Genomic DNA, 19,756 nt, shown 5'->3' with positions numbered 1-19,756 from the left:
GCATCCTGCAACGTTTTACTTATATAATTTTGTTTTCCTTTTCTCTGTCCTCAGCCGTAATCCCTCATGTTTAAAAATTCAAACCAAACACCAGCATCGCCTCAACCAGTTCACAATTAGAGACAGGTTATCTATATCAGAGAAAAGAGCATCAATCACTAACTGCTTGATGGGGAATAAAATGGGTAAAATCTGCAATAGGAAAGCACACTATCTAGCCATGCTTAGGACATGACTCATCTTTTTTAAAAGTCAAACCTGCCACAGACCCCAGCCTTGGCAAGAAGAAAAACAGAAACCACAGCAGATATAATTTGACAAGGCATGAAAACTGTCTCATACACAATACTTTCAATACTTACTTTCAACTCTTAAAAACAACTCACAAATATTTACTTTGGAACTGGTGCTATCTGATCATTCAAATAAAAATCTAAAAAGGTAGACCAGTCAACTAGCTAATTTAGTCCTAATAACAGAATCATGTGGTTCTCTGTAGATAGACCCTTTGAAATGTATAATAAAATATCTCAAATGACAGGAGAGAACCATCTCAGTATTAAAAAGGGCCTCTGGTTAAATAACGTAAAATTAACATGCAAACCCATCAGCAATACCATCATATAATAAAATGCTTAAAATACAGTATTTTGAATCCAGTTTTAAAATATGTAGCACAGTGAAATAAGGTTCGGTAACATTACGCATTTCATTTCACTGGGTCAATAAAAAATACTCACAGTCTTCATCTAAGAATTTATACTGTATGTGTTTCTTGAAAAAGTCTTGTATGCATCTGCAAATCTCTTCCTTTTGTTTAGAAATATGATCATAATATTGTGTGTAGTCCCTCTGAGAAATACCTGACAAGAAAATATTTTATATTTCATTATTACACAATATTCTTTTCAAAAACACCAAAATGTGATTTAAACCTCTTTTTGAGAAAACCATTAAAGTAGAGCAAATGAATATGGCATCATACATTAGTCAGCATTTTATATAAAGCTTATCAGTTGTAAAGGTTCAAATGGCTAGGTGAACCTTAAAATTCCATATTGCCATGCATTCTTACTTTAGAAACAGTAGTTATTTTTATTTAGTACAATGGGAAGAATTCAAAGTCATAAAAATGTTTCTTATGTAAAAAATGAAAGAAGCAATTTTAAACCTACCCACATAGTCAACTGCTGCTTCTTTGATTTTTCCAATGAACTGTCTAAAAATTGGCATCCTTTTCCACTTTCTTTGGGAAAATGTAAAATACTCCTCACCATACGTCTTCCATAATCATACTGCACTTCACGGTCTATTTTCCTTGTTCATACGTGCTATCCTGCCTTCACAAGCCTGATGTTTCAAGCCATGGAAAAGTAAACATTCCTTTCTTCAGAGTGACTTACTGACATTATTCCAAAAACACTCAAGGGAGTATTGTAAGAACTCCTTTAATCTGCTCTAGACCTAAGAAAAAGTTCTCTGCTCTGAAAGAAGGGCTTCCAACCAATTTCTTAATCACATGCCAATATGACTCCCTTCCTTAACTGTACTTAATACTGCAGTGTTTCTTTCAGAGATATATAACAATATTATACAATAAATTCAAACAACCCCAGTGTATTTCCGGTAAGTTAAATGTCAACATCACATTCAATAAATAAATAGTGTTGATGTGATTCTGTTCAAATCACACTTTTCTTGGTTGAAGATCAATTCTACCTCATGGAAAATGTGCTTAGACAAAATAAGAGCGAATTATCTACAATATTTAGCTTCAATAAATCATAGCAGACAAAATAATAACCTCAGAGGAAAGAAAATGGGTGGCTTTTAAAGCAATGTACTTCTTTGCATATTTTCTCTTGCTGGAATAATAAACAGTGCTTCAATAATAGAAATAAATGTTCAAAAACTGGGCTTTTTACGCTGCTTAAAATAAGCAGTGTATTGCTAGTAATACCTAGGAAAGGCCCAGAGAGAAAGCAGGTAGTATTACACATATCCTGAGAACAGTAGAGGCCACCACTTTCCTCTCTGGAATCCAGATTGATGTGATTCATCAAGAAGACGACTTTCTGTGGAAACAGAATCTGGCCTCAGGACCCTTGTCAGTACAGCATTCCAGAGAGTCAGTGCCAATTGGCTAGAGGTAGCATCTGAGATAAAAACTGATTGTTACCCTTGTCTTAATTACTAAGTAATTTATTTCCATCAAAAGCTTGTCTTCTTTTAACAATTACTTTCAAAGATTTAAAAAAACAAAACCAAAAAAATCAAAAACCTCACCAATAAGCTTATTTTCCTTGACAAAACATCGGAACTCAGCACCAGGAATTAATTCACACCATTTTCGAAGAACAAGCTGTAGACAAAGCAAAGAAGAAGCACAACTAAGTAACAAGAGAATATTTACTAGTCTAATAAACAATTTTATTTTGAGACTATGTCTTAACAATTGCCATTATCAAGTGTTTTTTTTTTTTTAAAAAAAGGCATCATAAAACATTCCTGACATGATACGTAGGGAACAGAGCTATGATCTATTAGTCTAACAGAATAGGGGAAATTGTATTAACACTCTTTATGACAAAATGTGCCTTTGTCATTTATGTACAAAGTTCTGACATTTGGGGAGCTCTGACATAACATACAACTCACAGGATGATATAGTCACATCTTATCATCGTTGGGCCATAAGTTTCCCTATAATTCATATGTTCCTCACTCCTTTAAGAACATCAAAAAGTAAAATAATTTCCAAGTCATCTACCTTAAGCATCATTCTGTAATACTCTGATAAAATTATTACGGCTTAGCACGAAGACTCACTAAAACCCTTTCATGATTTTCCCATTATTTTAAAGTAATACAATTCTACCAATGGCCCAATTCATAAATGGGTCTTATTACTATAACTTATTATTTAATATGTGCAAATTCTCATATTGTTGTAATTTATAAATAGTACAGTTGACAAATGTATGCTTCTGAGTCTGGTTTTTTTTTTTTTTTTTTTTTTTTTTTTGCTGTATGCGGGCCTCTCACTGCTGTGGCCTCTCCCGTTGCGGAGCACAGGCTCCAGACGCGCAGGCCCAGCGGCCATGGCTCACGGGCTTAGTTGCTCCGCGGCATGTGGGATCTTCCCGGACCAGGGCACGAACCCGTGACCCCTGCATCGGCAGGCGGATTCTCAACCACTGCGCCACCAGGGAAGCCCCTGAGTCTGGTTTTAAAATGTTCTTTTGAAAAAACTAGTCCTGTATTTTTGAAGTATTAATTGTAATCAATGGCAAGAGCCCCCAGCCTCCCGAATCCTGGCATACACCTCTTTGCCCCTCAAGACCTAGGAGATAGGACTTGAATTACTCTAGGCCCCATTCCAGGAATCCCCCCAGTGGGCTCTGTACCTTCCCATGCCACCCGGTTTCTTGTACATAACATTCGAGAGTAAACCCATACCCCATGTTGTACTAGGATAATCTGACACAAGTCTCTCTTCTAAGGGTGAGGAGCTGGGTCTTATTCATCTTTGTGTTCCCAGCACAGGTATGTAATGCCTAGCAGGTGCCTAGGAAATGTCTGTCAAGTGAAACATGGAACAGCAAGTATTTAAGATAAGCAGCCACTAAAAATCATGATATAAAAAAAATTTAATGAACTGTGAAAATGCTCATACTATGTTGTAAGTGAAAAAAAAAAAAGCGGCACAGGGTTTCCCTGGTGGCGCAGTGGTTGAGAGTACGCCTGCCGATGCAGGGGACATGGGTTCGTGCCCCGGGCTGGGAGGATCCCACATGCTGCGGAGTGGCTGGGCCCGTGAGCCATGGCCGCTGGGCCTGCGCGTCCCGAGCCTGTGCTCCGCAACTGGAGAGGCCACAACTGTGAGAGGCCCGCGTACCGCCAAAAAAAAAAAAAGTGGCACACAAAGCATCTTATGGAGAGTATGTATATATGCACAGGTGCGCACGCGCGCGCACACACACACACACACACACACACACACAAATATCTCAAGAAAGGAAAGTTAAATGTCAAAATGCTAATAATACTGAGGATATCTGGGTGGTGGGCTCCTCATATTTTCTTGTATTTTTAAATTTTTGATAGTAGGTTGCTTTCCTTAAAAAAAAACTGTACTGTTAAAATATGTCTTAGAAATTTGAAGTGCACTGATTCCAATTTTCATTATAGTGAGCTCTTGGTCAAGCTCTGTATGTGCCACCTTTTTAAAAAGAACCTAATTATTAAATGAAGAATCCCACACTAAAAAATTACAGTGTTGTTACCTATTAAAAGCTGATACTGGCAAATATATTTTCTGACAGCTACAGTAATTTTTATGTAAGCAACAAATAAATACACAATTATTGCAAACTGACATTAAGTTTTCGGAAAATTTGCATTATCTCTTGAAATAACGTTTTGGACAGGTAATACAAATACTGTACTTGATTTTTTAAAAAAGGTAAAAGGTGAGTCTTCCCCCCAGTCTCTCTGTTCTCCTCCTCACAGGCAACCAGTGCTGACAATTTCTCGTACCTCTTTCCAGAAGTACTCTATGAGTACATGAGCATATAGTAAGTATCTTTTTAAATACACATAGACGCAAGCACACGATACATGGGATTTTGCTTGTCACTTTTTTCATTTTAATTACTCTCATTTTCCTGGGCTTTTAAAACTGGGTTTTAAACTCTATGCACTAACATGATGATGGCATATGCGCCAAAAAGCAATAAAAGAGCAAACTGCCGGTGAAATCAATCTCAGGGATAGATGATGAAATTACAACAAAGATTACTCTGCAGGGCAAGACTAGGAAAACAATCTTTTTCATTTTTGTGTTTCTAGCACAAAGTAATAAGATATAGCAGGTGCTTGATAGATGTTTGTTCAGTGAAACAATAGATACGAATGTATTACATACACATGACTAATGTCATAAAAAATGTTTAATGACCTGGGAAAATGCTAATATATTACATACCCCTCACAAATGGTATGTAAAGATCTCAATTACAAGTGCTAAAAGATGTAGGAATTGTTTGGTGGCTTGGTGAAGAGTAAATTACCTGTTCACAGAAGATATGCCAAGATATACACCCAACACACTAAGAATTACTTGGTACAGTGAGTCAGTGGACAACTTTTGAAAGCATGTGTATATACAAGTGACTGGAAGCAAATAGATGATGAAGAAATTAAACTAACAACAACATCCAAGAACACTGCCCACTTCAGGGGTGTGTGTGCGTGTGCGTGTGCGTCTGTGAGTGTGTGTTGTATATACCTTCAAACCAGGAAAATATGGGTTTGCTATTGGGGGACGGGGGAGGGAGTTGCTATGTTTAAACTCTTATGACTATTTCTAATGAAGTTTTCCACTGTCCTCTTGTTCTTACTTCTATATGTAATCTGTAAAATGAGGGAACCATAGAAAAAATAAATAAAAACGGTAAAATGGTGGTGACTACTTTTCCTTGTAAATCAGGTTAAAAAGCTTAAACAGGTTAAGCTGGATGGTGAGTATGAAGGTATTTGCTTCACTTCAAAATATGTATAATATTCCATAGTGTGTACATAGTGTGTATATACTGTATGTGTATGTACATAATACATGCATTTTATGTGTATATTTCATAAATTTAAAAATTCAATGGCTCTAGGTTCCCAGAGAAATTAGTCCAAAAATTGGATTCATTTCACTTAAGAATAAATAGAAATTCTCAATATATCTTCATCTAGAACTATCAATTTTATTCAAGATTTAAAAAAAAAAAAGATTCTTACCTCATATTCCATACACGGATCTGGGGAATCATCAGTACAATGAATAAATCTTTGAGGGAAAGAAAGGCAATTGAATCTTTATTTTATGGTGTCAGTTTATGCATACACATTACTTATGTTTACTTATATTTAAAGTGAGAATAAGGTTTTACTAAAAGCATACAGAAACAGGAGACTAATTAAAATTCAACGAACATTTATTAAGCACCATTCAGTGTCAGGCGTTAGCCTAGGCACCCGGAAATGTTATTTGTTATTTCATTTGTCCTCAAAACAACCATATGAGCTACTATAATCTCCATCTTTCTGTTAAAAAAAAAGGGCCAAAACTAAGGAAAGAGCACATTTAGTGACCAAGCCAGGAGTATAACGCAAACCCACTCTAGATGCCAAATGAGGGTGAGATGGCACTGTTGTTTTATAATTCTCACTGTGCTCTTCATGGCTGAACCAGAAGTCTAGTTCTCTGCTGACATTAACTCTGCCACCTAAAGCCACAAAAAGTTCATCTAATCCTTCTCCCACATCCCATTTAAAAATAGCTGACAGAAGAATTATTCATTCCTCCATTAAATATATCGCTTCCTCTTCTAAAAATCCTCAGTTTCATGGACAATTTTTCACATCCTTTATTAAACACCCAACTAAGCCAAGGGCTGGAGAGGCACTGGAACGCCAAAATGACTACGAGTCCCTTGTCCTTTAGTCTGGTGAGGAAAGCCTAACAAGTACCCAAAGAATTCCGAAACACTGAAAATAAAAATACTGTGATGGCACAAAGGAAACACTGATTAGCTCTTCATGTTTGGGGGGAGGGGAGCTGATAGTCAAGAAGGCTTCATTCGACATGAAGAGAAGGGTCTGCGTTTGAGGCAAAGGGAGAGAAGGGAGAACCATGCACAGGGCTACTGGAGGTCAGTACTGATGTGTGTGGAGGGAAGAACTGCCAAAAGGTGTGGTTGGAGAGAAATTTTGGACAAGAAGGACTATCCAGACCATGAAGGGTCTTGTCTGCCTATGCAGAGAGGTTGTGATTTATTATACAGACAATGGGGGGCTAAAAACGTTTCTAAACATGTGAGGGAGATCATTGCACTTAGGCTTTAGAAATATCAAGGGTGGCAACGGTGCTGGAGAGCCTGGGGGAATGGGTGGCAGGTTGGGAGGCTGAGAGCCCAGTTGGAAGGCTCATTGCAACAGCCCCAGGGAGAGATGAGGGGCCGACTAATGCGAAGGCAGAGGAGAGGGAGAGGAGAAGCTCTACACACAGGTATTTAGGAGACAAAGTCAGGGCTACCTGGTGCCTAACTGAAAGTGCAGGATGAGGGAGAAAGAGGCCAGATGACTGGGGTGGCTGCTTGATGACTCGCTGGATAGTGATGCAAATACCATTCACTAAGAAGGAAGAGCAGGTGACGTGGGTGAGGAAAACATGGGAGATAACTACGTTTGGGTGTGCAGCGTTGGAGAAATCCTGGGAGAACCACAGAGAATGTCTAGTAAGCAACTGGAACAAGGAAACTCAAGAGTGGGTGGAGGTGAAAATAATTATCTGGAAGTAATCGTCCTACTGGTATAAGCGCTAACGTCAAGGATGGAGACAGAAGTGATCAGTCAGCTCATTCAGATAGAATCCTGGGGGACACCAACAATTCAAGAAGCAAAACAGGTGGTCGAGAGACATTTTGATAAAAAAAAAAAATACACAAGCAAAACAAAAAATAGTTTTAAAGAGGTCTTAAGCAATTTACAAGTAGAATTAAAATTTGAAAAGCTTTTAAATTTCCCTGAATGTTTGATTAGGTTGGAATTATCTGCAATCATTTATGATTTATACTACAAACAATAACAATACAGATAAGGTGGTTGGCTAAAATCCTCAGAAAATAAGAACTTTTATTGCCACTAACAGTTGGGCACTAATGGATGTAATCTGAATGACAAAGAAAGATATACACAGGGAGCTTTGTTAAAAGGCAGTGGGCTTTCTCCGTATTAGTGAATAGGCACCAAGTGAAGCATGTACATCCTGCTATCTCATTTCATCCTTGCGATAATCCTATGAGAAAGTGCTATTATTATTATCCACATTCATCACACAAGGAAACCAAGGCTCCGAAAGGTGAGAAATGAAGTCAGTGGTGGGAGGGCACTAAACCAGTGTGGAACTGCTCCTCTCAGAGGTGGAGGTTCTAGAGCTGTTATTGCCCTCAGATTTCAGAGAAACCACAAATACCAAATGGATCCAGAGAAATACATATGTCCTGGATCATCTCCTTTAATAGTTCTACATAATATATTCTTTATTCTATTTTTTTTCAAATTTTAAAAAATTAATTAATTAATTAATTTTTGACTGCATTGGTTCTTCGTTGCTGCACACGGGTTTTTCTCTAGTTGTGGTGAGCAGGGGCTACTCTTTGTTGCATTGCATGGGCTTCTCATTGCAGTGGCTTCTCTTGTTGCGGAGCATGGGCTCTAGGTGTGCGGGCTTCAGTAGCTGTGGCACGTGGACTCAGTAGTTGTGGCTCGTGGGCTCTAGAGCGCGAGCTCAGTAGTTGTGGCGCATGGGCTTGGTTGCTCCGCGGCACATGGGATCTTCCTGCACCAGGACTCAAACCCGTGTCCCCTGCATTGGCAGACGGACTCTTAACCACTGCGCCACCAGGGAAGTCCTGTTCTTCTTTATTGTAAGAGTCCCTCACCTTTTTTTTTTCTGGTTTAATAGCCTAAATATTTTAATTAGCAAAAAACACTAATTCATTTATGAATTCTATTATAAAATTTCATTTTATCCTTAAAACATTTTTCCTCAACTCCTTTCTAAATTCTAAATGAAAAGTGTGTCAAAAATCCAGACAGTGTTATGAGGAATAAAAAATTGTGTGGTAAAAGAATTTTTCACAAGCGAGAAAAAGCGTTCACAATACAGTATACTTTCAAATAATAAAAAGGTCACAAAACTACACAGTACAAGCTCATATTTTAAAACATACATGAGAAAACATAATACAATGTTAATTATTGGAATGTTAACAATGATTCTTTTGCAGCAATGACTGTTCATTTCTTCTGCTGCTTTTCTGTAGTATTTCTAACATTATGTTTATTACATTAAATATATATTACTTTAACTTTTAATCTTGAGGAAGTAAAAAACACATAAAAGTACAAAGTGGGGACTTCCCTGGTGGCACAGTGATTAAGAATCCACCTGCCAAGGCAGGGGACAAAGGTTCGAGCCCTGGTCTGGGAATATCCTACATGCTGTGGAGCAACTAAGCCCGTGCGCCACAACTACTTAGCCTATGCTCTAGAGCCCACGAGCCACACTTACTGAAGCCCATGCGCCTAGAGCCCCTGCTCCGCAACAAGAGAAGCCACCCCAATGAGAAGCCCGCGCACTGCAACAAAGAGTAGACCCCACTCACCACAACGAGAGAAAGCCTGCAACGAAGACCCAATGCAGCCAAAAATAAATTTTTTTTAAAAAGTTAGTATTTTAGCTTTCATTTAACCAGTAATTCTTATCATGATAAAAGTGAACTGCCTTTTTTTTTTTTTAATTTAAATGTATCTAAAATATTCAAGAGAGGGCTTTCCTGGTGGCGCAGTGGTTAAGAATCTGCCTGCCAATGCAGGGGACTCGGGTTTGAGCTCTAGTCCGGGAAGATCCCACATGCCACGGAGCAACTAAGTCCGTGTGCCACAACTACTGAGCTACTGAGCCTGTGCTCTAGAGCCCACAAGCCACAACTACTGAGCCCCTGTGCCACAACTACTGAAGCCCGCACACCTAGAGCCCATGCTCCACAAGAAGAGAAGCCACCACAATGAGAAGCCTGCTCACCACAACCAGAGAAAAGCCCACACCCAGCAACGAAGACCCAACGCAGCCAAAAATAAATTAAATAAAATAAATTTTAAAAATATAGATATATATATAGATATATATATATATACAAGGGAGATGGGAGGAGAGAAATGACAAAGGAATTTGAATAAACAAGCATTTCCAAAACACACATCTTCATTATCTAAATTTTTTAATGCTTCTATATTCCTACAAATATTGATTTCAACCCTTGGTTAATCCTCATTTGCTACTTTAAAACAGGTATACATTTTAATACACATTTGTATTCTACCATCCCATAACATTATTTTTTAAGTGGTGATAGGTTTAACATTTAATGTTAGTTAAAAACCTTGACTAGTTCCAGAAGGTAGATGTGAGAACATATGTGCTTACATGAGATTACTGTACAAGGCTTTTTCTTATTCAGATGATTAATCAGATGGCCAAGTACAGTCTCTGAAAGGAGAGGAAAGACCAGAGCCACCTAATTAAGACTGTATGTGAAGGTCAACAACATTTTTAGGAGCTCAGCTGAAATACCGCAAAAAACATTGTGTATGAATATTTAAATTCCATTTATATTCAGGAGCAAGTAGGTTTAAAAAGCAAAAATGTGTTAAGATATTTAGAGTATTAACAACACTTGAATGCTTACAAATCCTTATATAAATTACGGTTCAAAAATTCCAGGTTACATCAAAAAAGGAAAAAGAAAGAAATCCTTAAATCAAGGCTTCTTACTACATTGAAAATACTAGTAGAAACAATACTATCAGGAAATATGAGTATCCTAACAGAAACGATAAAATAGCTTCAGTCATATCAAATATAAAAATGTTTGTATTATTCCCTTAACTGACTGAACCAAGAACACAGATGATCCAAACACTTGCATCTGCAATGGAGAAAAAAAAGCTGATCTCTCATTTCCAAAAATAACAGTTTCTTAATTGCTAAAAGAAAGCAGGACCTCAGAGAGGTAACAGCAAGTCACTGATCAAGGAAAGCAATTCACAGAGAAAGAATACTGAATTGCTAAGTCTACTTTAGCTTTTGTTTCTATGAACACATAATTTAAAAGTCATGATAAGAACTAGTATAAATTCTCAAATCCCAACTCAGCATGTAATATAAAATTATAATACATGTTATAATTTATGAGCAAAGACAAGAAATTATGTCATAATACCTAACACTTCCCCTGTGTTAACGAACACATTTAAATAACACTTAGAAAATTTGCCTGAATTATGAAATAATATGAAATCATTTGTAATCACCTTGGAATCTGGGCAACTGTTAGAGAATTCCTCAAGTTATAACCCCAAATTAGTCTAGGTCCAGATTGATAAGTGTCCCATACAGATGAGAAACAATATAGGCATCTGTACTGTTCTATATCCATCTCCACCCTCCAGGACCCAGGCCCTTCCCAACAGAGGTAGGACTAGATGAAACAATATCCCTGTTGAGAAACCTGCTGACAGTTTTACTGCTGTTTCTTTCCACAAAATTTGCCTTTGCTCTCTGGTTGTTTTTAAGAACTTTTGTCTCTGGTGTTCTGCAGTTATACTATATGTTCTCTATTGGGACACTCGTGTTTACTGAATATGAATTAGTGTTTTTTTAATTCATTCTTGAATATTCCCAACTACTTTCTCTTTAAATATGCCTCTCCCTCCTCATGTTCTCTATTCTTCCCTCCTAGAGGTTCTATTCTACATGTTAAACATTCTCATTTTAACCAATGTCTCTTAATTCCGTAATTGCAATTCATTAATTCTCTATGCTGCATTTTGGATAATCATTCAAATAACTATCTTCTTCAACTATGCCTTATTTACATAGGTAAATGCATTTTTAATTTTAATAACCACGTTTTCCATTTCTAGAACTTTTGTTTGCTTCTTTTTTCCTAGTAACTTGTTCTACAAGTTTCAATTCTTTTTCAAGAGTTTAATCAATTAAGAGTTTTCCATTACATTATCTTTTAGACTTCTGTTATTTCAAATGCATACAGTTCTACTCCTCTTGCCCACTGTCTGATCTTCAAGCAAGATGTGCTGCTTCCTTGCGTGTTTTGTTAGTTTTCTTGTGAGTGCTTATTTGGTGGGGCCTATTTTTTCTATGGGGCTCCCATGAGGCCTGGGCTGTGGAATTCTTTCCAGAGTACTTTGTATATGCATCTTTCAGGTGCCTCACGGTAAAACCAGTCCAGGAGTGATATTTATGTTAATTTCTTAATTTGGGAGTTCTCAAACCACACAAGTGATTTGAATTTTGTACTCCAAGTTCACTGTACAATACAGCCTGAGGTTTTAACGTTTTAACATTAAAAATCCGGGCTCCCTGGTGGCGCAGTGGTTGAGAGTCCGCCTGCCGATGCAGGGGACGTGGGTTCGTGCCCCGGTCCGGGAAGATCCCACATGCTGCGGAGCGGCTGGGCCCGTGAGCCATGGCCGCTGAGCCTGGGCGTCCGGAGCCTGTGCTCCGCAACGGGAGAGGCCACAACAGTGAGAGGCCCGCGTACCGCAAAAAAAAAAAAAAAAAAATTCAAAGCCCAAGCAGTTTCAATTCGTGTTTCCTTATCTCTGTGTCAATGGATGGACTTTTTTTTTTTTACTGAAGGTGCAAAAGTCTCTTTCCTAAAGTCTCACTTTATTTTGGCTTAAGGCTTGGGCTCCTAACCCTATAAAGGCATTACAACTTATGTACTTTATCAGTTCTGACAATCAGCCCTAAAGGCTTATCTATCTAACCCTCTGGTTCTCAATTCTCTTTACATTTCTTACATTGGGTTTGCCTTTTGTTTCTTGTGAATTCAACTACATATTTAAATTTCTGTGTTATAGTTCATATTTTACCTAGCATGTCTAGATATCTGTAACAAAAGATTTTTCAAATTTTCTTAGTCTGCCACTTAGTTAAAGCCAGATATTAATGACCAGTTTCTTCTAGTTCTTTTATAATTACAAATAGGAACATTTTGAATTTCATTTGAAGATCTCTGCCACCTTGAACAGTCTAGTTATAATTAGTACTTAATAGCCATTTTCATATACACGTATAAGCATACTGGTTTTTTTTAAATCCCACTTCTGAAATTTTCTCCTGGGTTAGTAAGTATTTTATACTAATTTGGAAGATTTCTTTGATTGAAATTTTCAACAAGGTACCAAGAGAAAGCAGAATTAAATCGAAGTCATTGACTGACAGTCTACGTAGAATATGTTGGATTATAAACTCCTAATTCTTGGCAGATAATTACAGTTCGTCCCGCTAGCCATTAAAACTTCAAAATAGGGCTTCCCTGGTGGCACAGTGGTTGAGAATCCACCTGCCAACGCAGGCGAACCCGTTAGACCCCTGGTCCGGGAAGATCCCAGATGTCACAGAGCAACTAAGGCCATGTGCCACAACTACTGATCCTGTGCTCTAGAGCCTGCGAGCCACAACTGTTGAGCCCGTGTGCCACAACTACTGAAGCCCACGCTCCTAGAGCCCATGCTCTGCAACAAGACATGCCACCGCAATGAGAAGCCCGTGCACCGCAACAAAGAGTAGCCCCCGCTCGCGGCAACTAGAGAAAGCCCACGTACAGCAAAGAAGACTCAACGCAACCAAAAATAAGAAAAAAAAAAAACAACTTCAAAATAAACACAGGTATTATTGGGACTTCGTTGGTGCTCCACTGGGTAAGACTCTGCACTTGGGGAACTAAGATCCCACATGCCAAGTAGTGTGGAAAAAAACAAAAAAACAAAGACAAAACCCACAGATGTTATTAAATAATTAATGTCATATAATCTACAATGTGAATTACAAAATAAAAGTATTCTCTGGTACAATCACGGTAAAGACCGAAAAAAGCAAAAAAACAACCAAAGGTCTACTCTGTTGAAAGCTACTATGAAATTATGCCAGTACATTTTTAATATATTTTGCAGTGAACCAGTTAACAGGAATTTTGGAGACCGATGTGTTAGATACAAAGTTTTAGAAAGAAGAAGAAAAGAAAGAAAGGGGGAAAAAAGATCTTAGCCTAAAACTGTAAGAACTGTGCTTAACTGCCACTGACGACTGACAGGAATGTCATCTTTCTTGTCTTTCTTTTACTTCTACCCAAGCTACTTTCCAAGTCATTCCCTCAACTTAAACTTCAGGTTGCATGTCCTACCAGCCAAATGGTCTTACTATAAATAGGCACATTCATGATGTCCTAAACATGTCTTAAGATGGACATACTCTTTTCTGTGAACTTCTTAACTGTGATCAACACACAGCTTTTATCATGATGTTCCAACTATTTCACACGTTGAAAGAGAACAAATGCGATACATTCAACGGTAAGGATGCCCGTGTGTGGAACTTGGGGAATGCAGACAATGAGAAAACTATGGATGTAGTATATGCTTTGTTACAAGGAAAGAAGGATAGGTGTGTCTGATGAGCTGTGCTACAGTTAAGAAATACACTGAACTAGAAAGAGCTCCATGGAAGTAGAATCCAAGAGACTGCTCTAGTGGAGAACAATGAAGTTACAGATGAATCCTGGGCTTCTCTGGTGGCGCAGTGGTTGAGAGTCCGCCTGCCGATGCAGGGGACACGGGTTCGTGCCCTGGTCCGGGAGGATCCCACGTGCCGCGGAGCGGCTGGGCCCGTGAGCCGTGGCCGCTGAGCCTGCGCGTCCGGAGCCTGTGCTCCGCAACGGGAGAGGCCACAGCAGTGAGAGGCCCGCGAACCGCAAAAAAAAAAAAAAAAAAAAAAAAAAAGATGAATCCTATTTGTTACGGGTGAGGTGTTAGATTCTGGCATTGGAGGAACAGACGTACAACGCTACCAACTTAAATGGTGTGAGTTCTCTAGTGCGGGCCAGGCAACATGGCAGAAATGGGGGAAAGAGAAATCACAGTATTAGTAAACTTGGAGAGTAATAACTCCGTGAACTGACTCTAGACAACTTAGGTGCCGCCTAAATCCACTAAGATCACAATCTGACCATTCCTATCAGGAAAAAACATCATCATTAAAGCTTTACAAGGTGGCAGTACGCAAAATCACAATGCTTTAAAGTGGCGGACTCTTTACTGCCTAGCAATTTACTAGGGCACATCCTCATTCGTAAGCTTTCCTAAAACGTTGGAAGGTTACGGTATTATACCTCACAGAAAACAACTCTTAAGTATATAAGGGAAAAAAATTATGTCAAGGGCAGAAATAAAAAAGAAAAACATGGCACCCAGGGAATATTAAGCATCAAAGTTCTGGTGCTGAAGATTTTACTGCTCATTAGGATGCAGAATGAGAGTTCAGGTACACAGGTTCCATTTTTTAGACCTCACTGGTGGTAGAAAAGGAAAGATAAAAAAGGATACTGAATTAAGGGTGACTGGGTGAGTTCATTCAAATTTTCATAGACTTCTTCAAAAAGAGAGAAAATATGCTATCTAAAATTATAACAATCTAACAAAACCTTGTATAACAATCTAAAGTGAAAAACTGTCATCTAAATAAATGGGCCTTAAAAATCACAAGGAATAGGTTCTGTTAGGTCCAACTTAGTAGAACATTTTACTTCTGAAACTGTTTGCTGCTGAATTTTAGGATTAATAACCAGTTTTGTGATACTCTTAAGAACAAAACGCATAAAAATTGTGCTGATCGTAACTGTGCTTGAATTACTAAGACCAGTAAACTTTCCTGATCTCTAGTAACTCTAACTTCCTTAGTCATGAGCCTCTCAGAGAAACAATTAATGGATTAATTCTCTCACTCAGCCCTTTCTTCTAAATGCCAACTGAATACCAGATTTTTTCTTTTTTATGGCGTTGGCCTACTGAAGTGACACCTAATCAATAAAATAATCAATGAAAGCAGCCTTCTGACTCAACAAGTCTAATTACATAGAAAGTTGATCTGGGCAAATAATTCACTCAGCAAGTATAATGCAGACAGATTATGCTAATGGTGTCAATATTTCAACTTCCACTTTTTAAAGCTTCTTGTGTACAATAACCATTTGACAAACAGAAAGAATAAGAGTACTGACTAGTCCGTGTCAAATTACAACTGTGGCAGACAGTACTGGTGATCTATCCTCTAGCTATTGTCAACCTTCATCCTTGCCAACAAAACTGTGACTGTTTGGAGGAGGACAGGTGGACCTGTGGAGTCCCAGGGGTGCACATGTACATCTAAGCGCACAGCCCTCAAGGCGTGGGCCTGCACCCGCAGCACCAGGGTCACCTGGGAACAGGTTAGAAATTATATTCTTGGGCCCCACTCCCAGCCTAGTGAATCAGAAACGCTGTGGGTGGGGACCAGCAAGCTGTGTTTTATCAAATTCTCCAGGTGACTCTAACCCGAGCTAAAGGTGGAGAGCCTCTGCTCTAAACCAGTCATGGCGTCTCTGTCCCCTGTGCCAACTATTGGATGAGGCTGAGTAACTGTGTGACCGTGAGCCCATCAGGAAGTCTCCCGGGAAGCTTCCAGAATGCTTTACTTGCTCACAGACAGAGAAGAATGAGAGGAATTAGATGCACTCCCTCCTATTTTTTTTTTTTTTTTTTTTTTGCGGTATGCGGGCCTCTCACTGTTGTGGCCTCTCCCGTTGCGGAGCACAGGCTCCGGACGCGCAGGCCCAGCGGCCATGGCTCACGGGCTTAGTTGCTCCGCGGCATGTGGGATCTTCCCGGACCAGGGCACGAACCCGTGTCTCCCGCATCGGCAGGCGGATTCTCAACCACTGCGCCACCAGGGAAGCCCACTCCCTCCTATTTTTGACTAAGATATAGTCACCTTCATGCCATACCTGCAAAATACCAGCCACCTTGTAACCATTAGGTGAGAAACCCAAATACCAAGCCAGTGAGCCAAGGATGACAGAGATAAAGACTGAAAGAACCTGGTCCCTGGTGACCCTGATGAGCTGCGACTTAACCATTATAGATGGAAATAGCCCATCTCCAGACTCCTCGTTAAATAATGTTATTTTTAAAAACCCTGTGCGTGAACTCTTTTTGGTTGCCCTCTGTTAACCTGTAATCCTAACTATAACATCTTTGTTTCTCTTGTTGAAGCAAGCCCCCAAAGAGTATAACATAATTTTCATAATATTACATAACTTAATGTACATAATTATATACCATAATATTCTTTTATTACATTCTATAATATTTTACTTTGAAGCATTTAGAAAAGAAGGAATTTATAACTTTATTAAGTGAAAATACAGAGAACATTTAGAATGACGTCACTGAAATTATATTCTGGTTTTGGTTCTATTAACTAGTTGATGGGAACAAATTACTGAGCAGATTCAGGCCTCAATTTTCTAACTGACTGAAGAGTCAAATTAAATCACTGATAAGAGCCTGTCCAATTTAAAGTATTGCATTCTGAATCTTTAAGGGGTCCAGAAAGGCCTCTGTGACAAAAGTTCATTTTTCATTAAAGACCCAATCAATAGGGATTTTTCTGCAGTAACAAGACTTATTGTTACGCAACTGACTACCGACAAAGATTTCCAGAAAAGGTGACTGTGCGTACCACCGGTCGGAAAGGCTGCAAGCTCAGGGCTTGGTGTTCATCCTGCCAACTCCCAATTATTTACATGAGGAGAAAGATGGTATTCTGTGGATAAACACTCCTAATCCAAGGCCTCAAATGTACTTGCTGATTTAACTTCTCCCCCATGCAAAAGTCAAAAAGTACAAAACGCAAAATGACTGACTGGTATTTCTACCCTTCACTGGAATCGTGGCTAAATTCATGTAAGACAAAGGGGGAGAGGTGGGCTAAGAGGAGCCAGCAGGTCGCTAGGGTGCAAAGATGATTTAAAAGCCATCAACCACAGAGAATCAGAAGTGATTTGTAATTTTTGGAGAGGAAATGTCCTTATATACTCACTGCAACTAATATCAAAGGTGCATAAAAAAATCCATATCAAATGAATTAACAGGTACAGAGTATTTTAATGTAATATATTCCAAGGCCTCTTTAAAAAAGCATTAAATATCAAAAAGCTCTACAATGGCAAAAAAAAAAAAAAAGAGAGAGCCACGACTTCCTCTAATCAGAGGGTGTCTCCCAGAACGAAAATGCTGCTGCATTATTATTAAAGCAAACACCTCATAACACCTGTGCCAACACAACCATAAAAGGCTGACACCTAAATGTCAGAACAACATAAAGCTTTTTCTGTAAGTGAACCAGAAAAACCAATACAGGTAAAGTCCTTTTACAATAAACTGGCAATACAATCACACTCATTTATTATTACTTAACTTCATTTAATTTAATACTAAAACCATATGCCCAAGCTGCAGAACCAGCAAAAGAGATGATACACAAACTGACTCATAGGGAATGTATTTTCTTTATGCCAGGCTCCTCTTCTAAAAAGGATGTGAGGCTGAAAGGGGATGAATGAGCAGGGCAAACTGAACTGGATGGATGGGCAAGAAGTGGCATGTATACATGATGTATATAGGTACTCACCTGTGTACCTCCTCAGTTTCTAGATTTTTTGATATGCTTTATTTTAGAGATCAGATTAAAGGTCAGTTTAATTGAGATTTCGGATTTAAAATGGGGTAGGGGGCTTCCCTGGTGGCGCAGTGGTTGAGAATCCGCCTGCCGATGCAGGGGACACGGGTTCGTGCCCCAGTCCGGGAAGATCCCACATGCCGCGGAGCGGCTGGGCCCGTGAGCCATGGCCGCTGAGCCTGCGCGTCCGGAGCCTGTGCTCCGCAATGGGAGAGGCCACAACAGCGAGAGGCCCGCGTACCACAAAAAAAAATAAAAAAATAAAAAATAAATAAAATAAAATGGGGTAGGATAAGAAATCTAGAAGAATAGCTGCTGTTTGATGACAGCACAAAAGAAGCATAAAGGGATCACCTCCAGTGCAGCAGTGCAGGTAGGCTGTCTGCCTACCATGAAGGGTTAGTGACAGAGTAACTAGCAGAGGGAAGAAAACAGCAAGTCCATGTCTAGGAATTTATCCTAAGGAAAAAAATCAGGAAAGCACGCAGAGATTTAGCTCAGGGATATTCAATGCAGGACTAAGAAGAAGAGAAAAGAGACGAATAAGAAGGGAGAACTAATGAAATAAATGATGCTATAGCTGTCCAGCGGAATACTCTGAAGCAAGTTTAAAATAATGATGTGTTTAATATTTCATGACACATAAAGATGTTTGATATATACTGATTAAGTGCAAAAGCAGCCTCATAAGGAATAGGAACTATATGATCCCATTTTTGTTTTAAAAAACTGGAATACAGTTAGAGACAGGTGTATCTATATTATACCTATGCACAGACAGAATCCTGGAAGTATACAAAACCAAGTGTGGCGAGATCATGAATGCTTTTACATTTCCTGTTTTTGTTTAGCTATAGTCCCCACTTTTATTTTTCTATGATAAAAGCATATATTAGCTTTATAATAAGAAAAAAATTACCACTATATTTACTGGGAAGATACACAGAAAGCCCTTGATATTTAGGGATATTCACTGTATAGCATTAGCTGTCAATGGAAAAGGAAGGTTTGCTTTAATAGGTCATTTGAGACAACGAAACAGCCTTGGTATGTGGATCTGTTGTTTACAATAGTACTACAACTAATGGAATTTCATCTGTAGAAAAACTCACCAAGTACTGAAACTACTGACATAAGAGAACAAGAGACATACTTACGGTTGGGTGAAGTCACGAGTAATGAAATCAGAACTCTTGAACAGTAGGAAGATGTCGCTGAGCGTTTTACATTTCAGAGAACTATTCATTGCTATCCAGTGCGCGTCCTAAATAATAAAGCACATGCTACTTAGTATATATTCCAAGTTAGTTGCTATGAATGCAGTTCAAGCCTATAGCCAAAATCAACAATGCATATAATCTGAAGGGGCTGAAGAAAAAAGTCAGGTAAGAAATTTTAGCTATACTGTCAAATGTCAAGTTACACTTCTAAACAAGGAACAGCATCACCACTGCATGTCGTACACTCAGTTTTGAACCAAGATGTTCAGGTTCTCACTTTTCAGCTCAGGCCCAAGCACTGCCCTACGTCTTCCTCACTGATGATGAAAGAAGGGGATAA

At 38.8% G+C, this 19,756-nt stretch overlaps 1 protein-coding gene across 3 annotated transcripts in view; it reads right to left on the bottom strand.

Annotated features, from left to right (window-relative positions):
• The window catches only part of CDC123 (cell division cycle 123), a 57,898-nt gene that overhangs the window by 16,897 nt on the left and 21,245 nt on the right, over positions 1 to 19,756 (bottom strand). For all 3 annotated transcript variants that reach the window (XM_059056720.2, XM_067030303.1, XM_067030304.1), the window contains 4 exons: positions 19,354 to 19,460; positions 5,791 to 5,839; positions 2,287 to 2,362; positions 741 to 863 (listed from right to left, as the gene is read on the bottom strand). In XM_059056720.2, the coding sequence (XP_058912703.1) occupies positions 741 to 863; positions 2,287 to 2,362; positions 5,791 to 5,839; positions 19,354 to 19,460 (355 nt within the window). The remainder of the gene's footprint in view (positions 1 to 740; positions 864 to 2,286; positions 2,363 to 5,790; positions 5,840 to 19,353; positions 19,461 to 19,756) is intronic.

The sequence above is a fragment of the Kogia breviceps genome, chromosome 3 (assembly GCF_026419965.1).
Source record: "Kogia breviceps isolate mKogBre1 chromosome 3, mKogBre1 haplotype 1, whole genome shotgun sequence".
Classification (NCBI taxonomy): Eukaryota; Metazoa; Chordata; class Mammalia; order Artiodactyla; family Physeteridae; genus Kogia; species Kogia breviceps.
Note: the sequence above shows the minus strand (reverse complement) of the source record. Positions and strands in the feature narration are given on the sequence as shown.